Raw genomic sequence first — 17,359 nt, 5'->3', positions numbered from 1 at the left:
TTTTGCTGGAGGATTTGAAAGTTACACTTGTCAATAAATGCAATGTAATTTAAAGAACGCCTGAGCTCTAACAACTGGAATGATTTAAAAAAGTAAATTCCCATAGGAGGTGGCACATGATTTGGAACCTAAAGGACATGAGAGGACTGTAAAGAAATGCTGGCCAGGCTAACAGTCCTAGAGAGCACACAAGCAACCTGTACAAAGGCGAGGCAAGAGGTGCAATGTTGTACGTGGGGTAAAATCACCTTGGTTTTAAAATGTTTATCGGAGCGACAAACTTCTGTCTTGTGAACATTTTTGTTCATGACAGCAAAGGTTTCATATTCCAGCTGTACATCACACTAACTTACTTTTAGTGATTTAAACAGTACAAATTACTCCCTAGTAAAACGCTAGGGATTGTTTATACAGAAGCCCTCCCAACCAAGAATGTTTTTAAAGCTACATTTTGCTGGATTCATACATGCTAATAAAATTATACAATTGTTGAAAGTATTTGACCACAAGAGAAGGTAAATTGCAAAAAATATACTTTCTTTATATTTATTAGGTAACGTTAGAAACCGAGTCAATTATTTCTAACGTCCCATAATTTTAAGGTTGGGCTAAAATATATACAGAGAATGGAATGCAATGTCTATAAATAACATTCATCTGACAATATAAATTCCTCTTAATTAGTATATAAATTCACAGGCTCATAAAGAGTGGCTTCAATAAGAATACAGAAACTTACAGGATACGCAGGGAAGTAAGTCCTTGGAAGGTGTTTTCTTTAATTTCATGGATCTGATTATGCTGTAATGAACTGAAATATTGGGGAAAGAAAAATAATTTGTTTTCATTTCTAAGGGTTAAATTTAGTAAGTTTAGAAAACTGATTAGCCCACAAAACTATTGAACTTGCTCTTCTGGAATGTAATGACAGTCTTCCCATGGCATCATGGAAAAATATCAGACCATCTGTTCCACAAGATCCCTGAACTCTAAGATGGAACCATCTCATTGACCTAGTTGTGTGATCTTGGCCAAGTCATTGAACTTCCTCTCTCTAGGGCTCATGTTTTGAATGAAGAGGGTGGATTAGATGTCTGTCAGTTCTACAAATCCCTTTATTCTAATACAGATGACTCTCTGTATCCCAACCCTCAGTGATGTATGACCACAGAAGGGAGGTAGAGAGGCCAATTAGAAACCACATAGCCCAATTCACTCTAATCGAACCCCATCATCTCAAGTCATGGGTATCAAGCAAGTGTGGAGGTAACAGGCACTGAGTAAAAGTATAAAATGTCCTGAATCCAGACTCTAAGGATCTGTGTTCAAGTCACTTAAGCACTCTGGGCCTCAGTTTCCTTATCTGTAAAATGAAGAGGTTGACCGAGATGGTTTCTAAGATCCTTTCCAGCTCTCAATCTCTAATTCTATGACTTAGATTTAAGAACCTCAGTTCCTTCCAAACCATAAGACTTTGGGCAAGTCACTTAATTTTTCTATGCCCGAGTTTCTTTATCTACAAAATGAATGGGTTTTATGAGATGATTATTACAGTCCATTCCCGTCACAATCTAAGATCTCACAGAATTTCAGGACAGATGTACATATTTACATTAAAGGAGGAATATGGTGATATTTGTTCAGTCTCTATCCTGTGTCATTGGCATGTGCCATTTTACAAAGTCTTTTCAAAATCAGACATACGTAAGATTATGCAATTAGCCCCACAGATTTAGAGCTGCAAGGAATTTTAGTCGTTATTGGTATAATCTCCCCATTTTATAAATGAGGAAAATAAGACCCACAGAGCTTCAGCACATTGCCCCACAGTTAGTAAGTGGTGACAATACTAATAGCGATAATAGTTAGCATTTATATAGCACATTCAAGGCACACAAAGTACTTTATTTGTGTTGTGATGTTTTGATTGGGTCTTACAATAGCCCTGGGAAGCAGGTACTATTATAATTCCCATTTTACAGATGAGGAGACTTGCCCAGGGTCACACAGCCAATAACTGCCTGCCTGAGGCTGCAGTCAAAACTAGGTCTACCATGATTCCAAGTCCAGTCTCCATCCAGCTACACCACTGTCAGGAATGGGAAAAATCATCACCTTCTTTGCAAGAATCAGGTCAAATTTCCTAAACCATGCCGATCTCCCCGTTCCCTGACAAATACAGCAGGTGAAAACTGAGTACCTAACATGACAACATCAATACACAGGTAACAGGGGTTTCTTTATCTATGCTTTGGCTTTGAATTTGAACTTCTCATGATGTAGGATAAAGAACCCTGGGCTTCTGAATGTGGGCCCCAGCTCCATCACTCACTACTCTCTCAGTGACTGGGAAAAGAGAGCTGTGTATCTCTGACTACCCTCCTCGAAGGGTGAGGGTATGGGGAGGGCTCTGGAGGCCCTTAAAGTGCTCTTTAGATGCAGAATTATAAATGTGATGGCACTTTCTGAATCATTTCTTCTTCAGCTGAATTCAACACACATTTATGAAACTCCTACTATGTTAAAATGGAGGAAATTCTATGTGGAACCACTTCACACCCCTGAGAAAAGCAATACAGATATGGGAGTTGTCATTATTATGAGGAATAAATGCAAATGCTAACTTACATTTCCTCCAAAGCACTGCAACCATTGAAACTCGGAAGTTCTTGTATATTGTTGTAAGACAAGTCCCTGAAGACGGAGAAAAAAGATAACTGCTTTAGGGTCTCACTCAAAGCACTGTTACAGGGAGCAGTCTACAAAACCCATGAAAGGCCCCAAAGCAGCACCTTCTGCATATGAAAAACAAGGATGTTTCCAAGACTTGAGATGGTACAGACACTCGCAGCTAGCTTAGCATTTTTCACCTCTAAACATGTGCACGGAACTTCTAAAATGAAAATGCTAACTATAAATAATTCTACATGCACATATGCTTTAAAATGTTTTATACAGACATATACTACCAAACATTAAAATAGTTGTAACTATACACATCATATGGTACCTTCAAGTATGCATGTATTTAACATGTTGCAAAAATTTAAATATGAAAAAAACAAGGCTTTTAATTAAATCTGATTTTCAGAATACAGTCAGATATCAACATTCCCCACTGTAATTTGTCCCAATACAATCTCTATCAAGTACATAAAATCAGTATCATACCACTTAGAACTGTGACTGCTTCTTTTGTTATCCTGGCCTTCTGTTGATGGCTAAGCCACCTGGTCAGTCAATCAGCATTTATTAAGCACCAAGCTAAGTGCTAGGGACACAAAGAAAGGCCAAAAATAATAGTCCCTGCTCTCAAGGAGTTCATAGCCTAATGGGGAACACAACATGAAACAACTATGTACAAATAAAGAGATTGGCAGGACAAAATGAAGATAATAAGCAGAGGGAAGGCACTAGAATGAGCAGGGATCCAAAGGGGCTTCTTTGTGGAAGGTGGAGTTTTTAGCTGGGACTTGAAGAAAGTCGAGGAGTAGAGACAAGGAGGGAGAGAAAGCCAGGTGTGTGTGCTGAGGGGGTAGGAGGGGAGCCGGTGAAAGTGCAGAAAGTCAGGAGTTGCAGAAGCTCATAGGAGGAAGAGCGAGGAGGCTGACTGGCATCACTAGCACAGGTTTACTTGGTGCCATCTGACTTTTGTTTTGCTGACTATTCTGCGGCATGTCAGCCCAAACATTTAACCCATCCTCACACCAAGAAAGACTTCCCAAAAGGCAGCTCTGTTTAGTCTGGTGATGCAATACAAGTAAGTATGGGAGCGAGGCCACATGGCAAAGAGCAGACGGGCAGAAAGAGGGTGGGCTCAGGATGGCAAATGTGGAATAGCCACAGAGCTCTCAGCTTTCTTCTTTTCAGAGGATCTCAGACTCTCAGACTTCAGAAGGTCCATCTGGTCCAACCAATTCTTGTCTGGGCATACCTCCCGAAAGTGGGTCAACTGGTCGACCCTTCAACTTCCTAGAGCGCTTCAGACCACTTTGGGATAACCTTAATTCAGGTCTGATGTATGCTTTCGGTTACATCAGACCAGAACATGCCCCACCTGTAGCTTACACTCACTGTTCTCAGCTCTGTCTCTGGGACCAATCAGAACATGGCTAATCTTTCTGCCGTGTGATAGCCCTTCAAAAACCCACAAAGAGCTGCCATGTTCCCAATGGGTCTCTAATAATCTCCAGTTCCTTCAACCAGTCATCCAGAGGCAGTCTCACCAGTCTGGTTGCCCTCGTTTGCACCTGGACATGCTCCAGCTTGTCCACTCCCGTCTCAGATGACCTTCGATCTAATCTGTAGGGATCTTGTGTGTACCCAGCTCTGCCTAAGCTGTCTCCCTCACTAAAATGAGAGCTCTGTCAGGGCAGAGACTATTTTTGCCTCCTGTATCCCCAACATGGCACATGACATAGAGGAAGCACTGAATAAATGCTTATTGGCTGATTTTTAAAAATGGGTGATCTAGAACCCAGGATATTTGGACTGATCAGAATAGAGCACCACAGGACGGCCAGCTCCATGTGAGTCAACAGTAGGACAGCGGCCCCAAAAAGTCAATTTTTTTTTTTTTGTCTGAACCTGGGATTTCATTGGTGTGAGAATTCCCAAATGAGGAAACTCCCTCTATGCAGATGGGCAACTTTCTGCAACTTACTGTCATACAGAGTTACCTGGGAAATGGTGAAATTAAGTGCCTAGCCCAAAGTTGCCCAGGATACCCCTCTAATGAGATATTGGGCTTCATTAACAGAGGTATGGTATCCAGAACAAGGGAGGTGACAGATCTGATGTACTCTTCCCTCAAGCTAGTTTCTCTTTTTGGTTCTGGGTGCCATATTTTAGTGTCTTTATGGATAGTGGACACCATATTTTGGACACGATGCCTCCATGCATACTCTAATGCAGTGCACAATCTTCAATAGCTCTCTAGGCTGCCACAGTACCCTCATGACTCACACTAAGCTAGATGTCCATAGAAACCCCAAGATCTATTCATTGGAAGTCAATCCCCCAAACAGGATACCAACACATTTCAAAATCCAAACACAAGTTATTTTCACATTATTCCCCAAGTTGCATTACCCACCCCTCTTGCCCACCTCCATTGGTGGAGCCAATCAAGAAATAATGCCTGCCTTAAAACAACCCTTCACTAACTCAGGAAGCACACTGAAAAATAATCAAAGTCCTTGGTCTTCTTTCAAATGTGCAGTGACAACAGAGGTAAAAATAGAAGACTCCAACTTACAAAGTCTTAAGCTTCTTTCGATCCTGGCACAAGTTACTGGGTATACTGCTTATCTTGGTGCCTGTCAAGGTTCTGTGGAAAAAACATTGCACTATTGAGAGCCCATACAAGTGAGACAGATCAACAGAATTTCACTCTTATATAAAAAAAGTAAATACTCCAGTGTTCGCATATAGGCCTTGTCAATCCCAATACCTAAAGTCAAGTGCTGAGCAAGATGAATGAACTCTTCTTTTAGGTTTCCAAGCCAACTCATCGATGTACGTAAAGCTCGTCATTAACAATGTCAAAAAAAATATTCCATCTTCAATACAGGCAGTTAAGAAGAGTTCATCCATCATCTTAGACCAGTACCTCCTTCCTTCCCTATTTCTATCTTGGATACTCAGTGATGCAGACAGCAGACTCAATATTTTGGAATCCTCTTTGCCTTCTCCATCTCCTCTGGCCCCATCTTTGGAAAATTCCCATGTCATCACTGAGGAACTGTATATTTTGAGCTAGAATGACTTAAGGAATCATTAAGTCCAAACCCTTATTTCACAGAAGAGAAAACTCAAGTACAAAAAGGTGGACTAAATAAATATTTAGCCTATTACATGGCTAATAAGCAGAAGTAGGATTTGAAACTAGGTTCTTTAATTTCAGATCCACTATCTTTCCACTACACAAGGCTCTCATATCTGTCCACTTTACTTTACCTATGACTACCATTCTCATTTATGCCCTTTTCTCTTCACAGATCAGAGATTTAGAGCTGAAAGACAAATCTGAGGTGGAGTCCAACTCGATCATTTTACAGACAAGGAAACTTTTGCCCCGAGAAATTAAGTGGCTTGCCCACTGTCACATAGTAAGTGTCTTCCTGACTAAGAGACAGAGGGCAGTAGTAAGAAGAGAAAGAGTTCACCAGGATCCTACAACTGGAACCACTGCCATGAACAGTTAGGGGAGGGGAAAAGATAAATTCTAGGTCAAAATATGCTATGAGAAGATTTCAAGGAGCTGGAATTTGAAAATAGAAAAAAAAATATGGAAAGGCAGAGATTGGGGGAGTGGGGGTGGGGTGGAGAGTACATTCCTGACTGAGGGAACCCTACACAAATGAGTGTGATATGTGGGAAGAATAATGATTGAACTAGTCTGCTTCTAGAGAAGGGCTTTTTGAAGGAGAATAGTAGGAATGCTGGAGCCACATTGTAGTAGGTCTTTAAAGCCAGGCTAAGGAATGTGGGTTTTACCCTACTGTAAACGGGAATCACTAACATCTTTCTGGCAAGAGTGACCCAATGAAAGCTTTCGAAAGATTAATCTGGTGGCTGTGAGACAGACAAATCGGAGAAGAGAGAGGCTACTGTGGAATCCCAGAGACGGACCTCAGATATCACTTAGTCCAAACTGTAGGTGGACATTGGCCTCCTAAACCACATCTCCAACAATGGTCTTCCAACCTCCCCTTGAAAGATTCCCAGTGATAAAGAATTCCCTGAACAGCTCTTGTTATACTGAGTTGAAATCTGCCTCTCTGCCATTATCACCCACTGCTCCTTGCAAAATAAATTTAATCCCTCTTCCAGAACAGCCCTTCCAATACCTGAAACCAGAAACCCTCTCCCGCTCTGCCCTCAAGCCTTCTCTGGGCTGAATATGGCCAATTCTCTCAAACATTTCTTGTGTGGCTATATCCAGTCCTCTCACCCCAAATCGGTCATTCTCCTTTGGACATATTCAGGCTTGTTGCCATTTTAAATAAAATCTGATGCCCAGAACGGAACACAGTCTTTTGGATGTGGTAATGACAAGAGCAGAATACAGTGAAACTATTGCTTCCCTGGGGCCGGACACTACACTTCTACTAATACAGCCTGACACTAGGGGTTTTCTGGCTCCTATGTCACAATGCTGACTCACATGCAGCTTGCAATTCAATAAAACCCTCAGATCTTCCTCTTCCTTTTTAAAACAAGAATCATTGTCTAGCCAAGCTTCCCCCCATCTTATAGTTTTGAAGTTGCTTTTTAACCTAAGTGTAAAACTTTGCACTTATCCTTGTTATGGAAAACTCTGTCTTAGATCCAGCCCAACATTTTAATCAATCAATTAACATTTATCCAGTGCCTACTCTGTGTCAAGCACTTTCGAGATCTTTTGGATTCTCATTCCTTTGTCTTTGTGTTAAGCATCCTTTCCAGCTTTGTGGGCATCTGAAAATTTGCTAAATGTTTTAATTGGAATTTCTTTTCCTATTAGTACACTGAAAAATGTTTTCATATGATCAATGATAACTTGCGATCTGTTTCCACGCTTATTCTTATGATGCCCAACCCTCTTTCCACAACTATCCATGTACCCCTAATTTAAAAAGATCCACACTTACAAACTCTCTAAATTGACGGTTCCAGTCAGGTTAGGAAATCCCTGTACCATGCCTGCACCCCGAATGACTCTTAAAAAAAAAGGGAAGAAAAAGAAACTGAGAATTACAAAAGAAATTCTTATAGAAGACAACATTTTACACTTGAACTTCACAATCTATTTTATTCTCATCCTAGGTCAAATTATAGAATTACTGCTGTACTGAAAATACAATCAGCCCCAAATCCCTCCAACTCAGCCTGGAATGTTGATAACTTGGCTGAAAGTGTTCATGTAAACAAGTTAATCCAATCCCACTCCAGGCATCACAGACAAAAGGAAAAAGCACGACTAACAAAAACAAAACCAAAAACTCTCCATTAATGTACTACTTACAAAGAATGCAGCTCCGACAGATTGTGAAAGGCCGAGTTCCCCACAAAAGATAAAGGGTTGTCATTTAAATGGCTGCAAAATTAGGAAGAGGTAAATGTTCATAAAATGTTCATAAAATCATTCAGCACTAAATCTGTCTGCATACAGATGCCAAATACCCAAAAGACTTAACTGATACTTTCTTGCTCTGTCCAGATGTCTGGCATGATTGAGGCAGCTTAGCATAATTTTACATTTAAAAAAAAAAAAGCTTTCCAAAGTACTTACATGGTTTTTAAGAGTGGATTTCCACCAAATGCTCCATTAGGGATTACAGAAATAGAATTACTACGAAATCCCCTAAAGAAAGAGAGAAATAATTATATTGAAATTCATATTCTATTATGAAGTTATCTTCACTACCTTAGAAGTACTTAAAAATGCATTAACTATATACTGTAATATAATTATAAGTATAGACTCCTATTCAACTCAGTGTGAAACACAAATAGTAAATATTCTGAAATAAACTCCAAAAAAGGAGAGAAGAAAATTCTAATTTTATCTCATCTTTTGGAGATGACCAGCCTACTAAGAAGCACTGTGCCTAGCTCCAAAGCCACAGTTGAACCTAGGATAGAGTGTTTCTCTGTCTGTCTTTGTGTGTACATGCGTACATATAGGTTTAGCCCAGCAGCTGCTTCCTATGGGAAGCCTTCCTTGATCAACCCGCCATTCTCTCCTCACAAACATAAATAAATACACACAGATACATGTATATGTATACACATATATATATATATAGTATATATGCACACAGATATATATACACAGATATAGTATATATGCACAGATATATACATATACACCAGATATAGCATATATTCATAGATATATACATACACATATAGTATATATGCACATATATATACACAGATATAGTATGTATGCACACATATATACACACAAATATAGTATATATGCAAACAGATATATATACACACAGATATAGCATAGACACACACAGATATATGCACGCAGATATACGCACGCACAGATATAGTATATATGCACACAGATATATACACACAGATATAATACATATGCACAGATATATATACACACACATACATATGTATATACATATAGTATATATACACATATAATGTATATATCGCACATACATTCATATACACTACACACATACACACTCTCACATAGACACACATTATCTATTGACACGATTATCTTCACAGAAGAATTCAAGTGTCCTGAGGGCAGGAGCATGGGGGGGTCTCCCACATCCCCAGTGCCCAGCACAATGTCTTTCACACAAGAGCATAGACCGAGAGCTGGAAGTGGACTCGAGGTCATCTAGAACAAACCCGCTCATCTGACAGACCAGGAACCTGGAGCCTAGGAAGGGAAAGTGATTTGCCTAAAGTCACACAGGCAGAGCAGGTGCTTAATAAATGCTCACTCAGCTGGACAATGACACAGTTCATTTGATACAATTGCATAACAAGACACTGGTGTGTGGGAAGGCTGGGGCTGGCGCGGGAGTGATGGAAGAATGAGTCATCAAGAGAGCAAAGGCAGACTCACAGCTCCTTCAGACTCGGCAATGCTTTAATCGCTTGAGGAAATTCTCCCAGATTGTTATAATTCAAGTCCCTAGAAGGAATGTGAAAATGAAGATGAAACCAGATTGAACAATAATCACATCTTTGTAAGGCAGAGGTTTAAAACTCCTGGCCTGGGCCTGAACCAGACTAAAATATAATTGGGAAATGTTTAACAAAATAAATAAAAATACAACACAGATCCTGTTCATTTGTGATTTTCTAAGTCAATACACAGTTGCAGGCATCTATTTCTATTTGAATTTGATACCACTGTCGGAAGGAATTATACTAGCTAAAAATGTCACCTATCGATAAATATGTTATAAAAATCATAACTGTAATTAAGAAAAGTTTCATGGAATTACCAAGACTTTTATGGTAGACTTGCTTTCGGATTTTTTCTTTTTTAAATATTTCATTGATACGCTTTTCTTTTTTAAAATCTTTGTCACTACCCAATAATGGAGTCCCCACAGAAACCTCCCTTGTAAAAGCAAATACAATTAAGCAAAATAAATCAACCCATTGGCCATGTCTGAGAACATATGCCAGATTGTGTTCCTACTGTCTACCTCTCTGCTTAGGAAGGTGACACTGCACAAAGATTAACAGGTCTTCAGATCGGCATTTCTTTTTTTATCAAGTTAAAAAATTTCCTCATACTGATATCGTCACATTAATTTATTCCATGGCAGTAAAATTATTATCTCCTTAGGAATTCACTACCAAAGAAGTCCTTTAAAGGCACCTATTCTAAACAGATAAAGGAAATAATATTTGGGGGGAGGGTAGAATTTTGAATTTTGGAATTTTAAAAAGTTTTTTAAAGGTTTAAAAATTCATAAATGATTTCACCACCGTGGGGAACTCTAGTTGTGTGAACTCTTTCCATCAACACAGACCCCAGACTGTCTCTGACTCAATAAAGAAGTCATAGGTGGATGGCTGAAGCACACACAGAGGTCAAGTGGTTTGCCCAGGGTCCCACAGCTAGTACACGCAGCACGTGAAGCTGGGTCTTCCTGACTCCAAGGTCAGCCTCCTATCTATTAGTTAATACAGCCTCTGAATAGTATTTCCCAGAAATTGAGGACTAAGTCTAGTGAAGACAATAACTTCCATGAAATTCTGGGGCTGTGATCCTCTCTGCTATGGCAGCTACCACCAAAGAGTGGCCTGAATCCTCCTGTTCGGGACCATGTTTCCTTAGAGAAGCCTAAGAAGCAAGAAGGGGCCAAAGCAGACAGGCAGAGCTACTGGCCTCATTCAGATCAGGTTCTTTTAAAAAGGGATCATCTCTGTAAGACACACAGTACCAGCATTAAAGGTCATAATGTCAGCCTTGTCAACCTTGCTCCCTGATTCGACAAAATCACAAAATTAGGTGAAACAGTACTCAAGGAGATCTCAGTTCTAAAGGAGAAATGCTAAGCCTGGGCAGCTAGATTAACAACTGAATTAGGGTTTAAAGCTGGAGCCTAGTTATAATGAATTAATGACATGATTTTAGAATAATATTTACAGAAATGTTACGCACACTGTATTTCTTAAATATTCTAAATTTTTCTTTATGAAGACCTAGTTCTATTTCTCTTAGCTCTTGAGACTGAAAGTGCAATAAAATCACAATGAACAGGAAATCGACTAATTAAAATCCTCAATACCCCTCCTCACCCTGGCCCCAAAGAGAAGGGAGGTTTCTTTTCTAACCACAAATCTGAATTATTGGTGATCCTAACCATAAGACTGCCAAAATGGAAATGTCACAAAATGACCAAAAAATTAGAAATAAGTTATGGATTCAGTACCATATATTCTTTTACAACAGTCACATAAATGCATATCATGATCAGTAAAAGAGATTATTCAAGATGTACTTACAAAGTTTCCAAGTTGTCTAACCCATCAAAACAGTGCTGGCCCAGGGTCTTAATTTTATTGTTATGAAGGTGCCTGAGGAGACAAGAATCAAAAATAATATGTAGATATCTGTAGGCAGTAATTGTTTTAAGTATTTAAAGTAGCTCCCACCTAAGTTTCAGTACTAAACAGGTGATTTATATTGTTGTTGTGCAGTCCTTTCAAGTGACCCCATTTGGAGGTTTTCTTGGCAGAGACATTGGAGTGGTTTGCCATTTCCTGATGAGGAAACTGAGGGTGAAGTGACTTATCCAGGGTCACACAGCTAGTAAGGGTCTGAGGCCAGATTTGAACTCATGAAAACGATTTTTCCTTTCTCCAGACCCAGTACTCTATCCGCTGTACCAACTAGCTGTTGGTGATAAGAGTCAAACTAACTGGATAGACAGTGTCAAAGGCTGCAGATATGCTGAGAAGGAAGAGATCTGTCAATTAAGCTTTGCAAAGCACAGTTTTCAGCTGAATGATGTGGCTGGAAGTCAGAGGGTAGAGGCTTTAGAAGACCAAGTAAGGAGAGGAAGTTGAGGGACCTTGGACAGGCAGCTTTTGACAGGCCTTTAAGCTGGGGTGGGGGGGGGGGGGGGGGCAGATATTGAAAGGGCTAGCAGGGATGGTGGGAGTAAGTGAAGTGGTTTTGGGGGGTTGGTTTGTTTGTTGCTTTTAAAAGAATAGAGAGGAGATTTGGGTGTGTTTGTAAGTGTCAAAGAATGAACCAAAAGATAAGAGACTGAAGATAAGAAAAAATGAGGACGAGAGCTGGGGCAATCTGTAGGAGATAATGGAGAAAATAGTGAGAAGCAAAGGTTTGCCTTGCAGATAAGTTTGTCCTGGAGAAGAAGGGCCCCTCTTCACCGAGACCAGAGTGAAGGAGATATGGTAGGAGAAGACGCCTGGTGCTACATACGATGAAGAAGAGGAAGGAAGAAGGAGAGGGCAGCAAATGGCCTCAGTCTTGTCAGTGAATATGAGGTGAAGTCCTCAGTCAGCTATCTGGACTACCTGGCACCTTCCAGATTAAGAGTCTGCATGTTCAGTCCTCCAAATAATGCAGTAAAAGACAATTCCCCCCATTTCACTGGTCAGAAAATAGGCTCAGAGAAACAACCCCACTTATCACCAAGTCGGTCTAGAATATCCCCTTCTTCAATCCATCCTCCACATGTAATCGGCCTAAGGCACAGGTCTGACCATATCATTCACTTGCTTAAAAGCCCTCTGGGGCATTTAGGGTTATCCTGACACTTAAGTTCCATATAATTAGACTCCTACCTGCATTTTTTGATAGCCTACTCCCCTTTCCCAGACCCAACCCCTCATCCCCTGCACTTATACATGCCGTCTGCCAGGCTCCGGGATACTTTCTCTCCTCCTCATCATCTTCTCTCCCAATCTTTAGCTTCCCCCTACAAGAAGCCCAACCACCCATCTGGCCCTGGCCCCACCCCCTCCATTTTTCTCACATTACACTCATTTGTGGGCCTACATAGGAGAATATAAGCAACTTGAGGGTAGGGACTTTCTCCAGGATATCTTTGTATCTCCAGTGCCTTCCACATAAATATTAGTTTTATTGAATGAAATTTAATTGAAGGGGATATGGTGGGATAACGAAAAGAGGTGGATCTGGATTTGAAACCTGATTCTTGTCGCTAAACTATCCGTGGGAGCGTGGACAATAATCTGTGAGCCCCAGTTTCCTTATCTGTAAAACGAAGGGGCTGGAATACCTGACCTCGAAGGTGTTGTCCTGTTTTAACCTCTGATCCAATATCGAGGCAGAGGGAAAGGGCATTTTAGTCCCTTGTGTACTTATGGGAATGGAACACAGCTTCTTTGGATTCATGTTCTACTTACCTCTTTAAAACAGAGGGAAAACGTTAATTGAATCTTAAATATAAGCCATTACAAAATCTTCATCATTTGCCCTTGGTCATTTGTAAACAGGGGAGAAGGGCAGTTTGATCTTGCAAAAGGTCTGTAACAGGAGCATCTGAACAGAATTTAATTTCAGTTACCTCCTGGCATGGACAGCAGACACCTGAACCAAAACCTGGAACAAAATGTACTAATTTGTTAAGCCCTGACCCCAAACGAATCCAAATATCATTTTGTTTTGCTGAGCCCGAGCTAAAAAGAAACTCAGGATCCCCATTAAAGCCCAAACCAAACATGGTTTAGATAGTATTTGGCTCCGCTTGGGTCTCTGTATACAGTAAATCTGATGGCAAGGCCAGAAGGTCTCAAAATGCCATAAAACCAGTTAGATGCTCTCAATTCAGGCCTGCCCTCCTCACCTCTCACGTGGATTTTGCTCTGGCCTCCTGAAATGGACTCCCTGCTTGTAGCCCCTCCCCTCTCGGGTCCATCCTCCTCATGGATGCCCAAACAACCTTCTTATAGTAGAAATCTGACCATGTCATTCCTTGGCTCCTTGTTACCTCAAGGATGTTTGTTGTTCAGTTGTTTTTCAGTCATGTCTGATTCTTCTTGACCCCATTTGGGGACTTCCTGGCAGAGATACTGGAGTGGTTTGCCATTTCTTTCTCTGGCTCATTTTACAGATGAGGAAACCGTGGCAAATAGGGTGAAGTGACTTGCCCAAGGTCACACAGCTATTAAGTGTCTGCAGCCAGATTTGAACTCAGGAAGATGAGTTCAAAAAGACCTCCCTAAATGACAAACCCTTCACAATAGGGTTCCAGTGGACTTTTGTTGATCTATTCCATAATACTTCTTTTCATGCTTTCTTTTTTCCAGATAAACTGACCTGCTTCCTTTTCCCCAAGTTAAATATTTCATCTCCTATCTTCATGCCTTTGCTGTTCTCATGCCTCCCTCCTTAGAATCCTTAAGCACCATTCAAGGCACATCTCTTGTGATAACTCCCACGGCAAGATCTTGCCGACTCCTCTGATCCCTCTTCAAATTGTCATGCACATTCTCAATAGCATACATGTCATATCTCCTACCACCCCTTCCCACTCTAGGGAGACTATAAGATCACTGTGGGCACTGTATGCCCAATGCCTGCCACATACCTCCTCACATAGAGCTCTCATCGAATCAGTCTGGGTGTTTCCTTTAACAATGCAGACTGAGACCCCCCTGTGCCTGCCCTTCGCTTAGCAATGCCTGGCCCATTAAAAAATGTTTATTGATCGAATCTTGCCTCGCACTTTCTCTTATGCCATCTCAAAGACCAAAGTAGATATTATTATACACACCACAGAGGCTTAATAAATGCTTGTTGAGATTATTTTTTGTGTGGCCTGACCAGGGCAGTTCAGCAGAATAATCATTTCTCTATCGGTGGGAGCTGCACTGTTTTGGCTTTCTAGTAACGTGCCACAGAAGACCAAGTACTTTTTATAGAGTTAAAGTAAGAAATGCTAAAAGACACTCCTCCCTCACATTCCTGTCTCTCCATTTAGCATGGTGCCCATCACGTACTAAAGACTTCTTAAGACTGACTTGCATAAGAAATTTAAAGTAGCATGTACTTACAGAACCACAAGGCTTGAAAGGTTGGTAAAGGCAAAGTCAGGGATGCTCGTGATCTTGTTGAGAGCCAAGGTCAGAGCTTGGAGAGAGGGGAGGTTACTGAGTGGTCGGACAGGAACTTCGCTCAGACTGTTGTCATCGAGCCACAGATGCCGTAACTGAATGAGACCCTCAAAGCTCTCCTCGGGGACTGAGGTAATGTGGTTGGCATCTAGACGCCTGTCAGAGAAATACAACAGCCAAGTTCAAGAACTCATTTTAATGGTTAAGGAATGAGTCAATGAGTCACACAAATCTCACAACTCAAAAAAATTTGAAACTGAGAACGGAAATTGTAATGGCCCTAATAATTTGGGTAATACCTATCTCAAGAGAAAATTATTTTTAAAAAATAAACCCCTTGTTAATTTTCATCAGAGTATTCTCTAACTTCTTCCAAACTAAGGGGATTTATTGGTCCAAATGTCAGACTTTTACTTTAAAAATCAGAGATACATCAATTTTTTAAATTAGATATACTTCACAGTTGCAAAACAATTCTTTAATCCAGTTTTTTTTTTACTTTGTTTTTAAATCCTGAAAACATTCAATACCTTTAGTGGTTGTTTTTTCAAACAAACAGAAAGCTGAAATGACACATACAGTTCACTCAAAGGGGAAATGAACACAGTGTTGGAATTGTATCCCAACCTTCAAATATACATTTTCCAATATGGCTGATGTTGTGGTGTAAATGGGATATGAACTGGGAGAGCAGATGGTATAATACACCTACTGTAAAAAGGGTCAGATGGTGTTTCACCTGGGAGAGGTCACAATGTTCCACATCAACCGAGCTAGGAGGGTTAGGAGTCCTGTGTCAGCCTCAAATCTGCTGCTGTTTGCCCTTGGATAAACCATGTGACTTTTCCAGAGCTGAGCATAACACCTGGCACACAGTGGGTGCTTGATAAATTGTGGACTGACTGTGCCTCGATTTCCTTATTTTGAAAATCACGAAATTAGATTAAGTCTAAAGTCTCTTCCAGTTATGATTTTCTGCAAGGTGGGTACGAACCAGTGGTTTCATCTCTATGGGAAAACTCCTTTCCCTAATGCAAATTACCAAATAGTCTATAACTCGCAGCCTCACAGACGGGTCCTTAACCTGAGATCCATGAACTTTAAAAAAATATCTATTTTGATAACTTTATTTCAATATGATTGCTTTCTTCGTCATACTGTGGATTTTATGAACCTAGAGACGCTATTATGAGAAGGGGTACACAGGCTTTAGAAACAACCAAAGGGGTCCATAAAACAAAAAGGCTAAGAAGTCAAGTCAACAAACTTTTATTAAGCACTAACTCAGTGCCAAGCATGGTGCCGAGCTCCGAGGATACAAAGAAAGGCAATCCTTGGGCTCAGAGGTATGGTTACAGTTCCTTATAGAGATACCTGAGGCACTGAGAGGTTAAGGGAGTTTTCCCCTCTGGTCATCATGGCCCTCTAGCAAGTACTATGCTCCTTATATTCCACAAGCTAGCAGAATGTCTGGAGTCCTATGGAATTGTTGATCTCCTCTTCTATTAGAGAAATACCACCAATCTTGTGAAAAAATATTCTTGAGTTGTTAGAACCATGAATCATGATGGCAGAAATATTAAATAAGTTTGTCGAACATTAAAGCTGGAATCAACCTTAGGAATCTAACTGCCCTCATTTTACAGACACAGAAACTGAGCCCTAGTTAAGATAAATATTCTTTATTATGGCCTGGAAATCAGAAATACATGAAATGAAAAGCACATTTGAGTGAGGGGGAAAGATTCCCCACTTCTGCACAACGCTAAATGGGCTAGGTCACTCTGGCACCAAAATTAACTGTAAAATCAATCAGGCATAAAGTTCATCTTTTAAGTGGAGGATGAATGAGGCAGCAAGGAACAACAGAAAGAGTACTGGGATTGCAGAAAGAGGACCTGGGTTGGAATCCTGGTTCTATCAGCTACGTGTGACCTTTGGGCAAATCTTTTAACCTTTCTGAGCCTTCAGTTCCACGTCTAAATTGAGCGGGGGAAGGCGGTTGGTACTTGGATCCGATGATCCGGATCATCCCCAAAGCTCGGCTTAGCTCTCCCTCTTACATAAGGCCCTCCTTGAATTCCCCTAGGATGTTACATCCCCCACTCCCTTCCCCACTCAATTTACTTTGTATATAGTTTGTATTTTTATATTTCTACATGTTGTTTCTTCCTCAGATAGAATGTAACCTCCTTGAGGACGAGGACAGTTTCATTTTTGTCTTCATATCTGCAGTCTGCCACATAACAGGCACTTAAATATT

At 40.5% G+C, this 17,359-nt stretch overlaps 1 protein-coding gene across 1 annotated transcript in view; it reads right to left on the bottom strand.

The window, feature by feature from the left end:
- Nucleotides 1-17,359, bottom strand: part of LGR4 (leucine rich repeat containing G protein-coupled receptor 4) — a 122,654-nt gene that overhangs the window by 10,638 nt on the left and 94,657 nt on the right. Inside the window, exons 5-13 of the mRNA XM_027852653.1 lie at nucleotides 15,037-15,252; nucleotides 11,494-11,565; nucleotides 9,593-9,661; nucleotides 8,276-8,347; nucleotides 8,009-8,080; nucleotides 7,635-7,703; nucleotides 5,258-5,329; nucleotides 2,629-2,694; nucleotides 740-811 (exon numbers count right to left, since the gene is read on the bottom strand). Coding sequence (XP_027708454.1) covers nucleotides 740-811; nucleotides 2,629-2,694; nucleotides 5,258-5,329; nucleotides 7,635-7,703; nucleotides 8,009-8,080; nucleotides 8,276-8,347; nucleotides 9,593-9,661; nucleotides 11,494-11,565; nucleotides 15,037-15,252 — 780 coding nt within the window. The remainder of the gene's footprint in view (nucleotides 1-739; nucleotides 812-2,628; nucleotides 2,695-5,257; nucleotides 5,330-7,634; nucleotides 7,704-8,008; nucleotides 8,081-8,275; nucleotides 8,348-9,592; nucleotides 9,662-11,493; nucleotides 11,566-15,036; nucleotides 15,253-17,359) is intronic.

This window comes from Vombatus ursinus, unplaced genomic scaffold (genome assembly GCF_900497805.2).
Source record: "Vombatus ursinus unplaced genomic scaffold, bare-nosed wombat genome assembly UNPS02009770.1, whole genome shotgun sequence".
In the NCBI taxonomy this organism is placed as follows: Eukaryota; Metazoa; Chordata; class Mammalia; order Diprotodontia; family Vombatidae; genus Vombatus; species Vombatus ursinus.
Note: the sequence above shows the minus strand (reverse complement) of the source record. Positions and strands in the feature narration are given on the sequence as shown.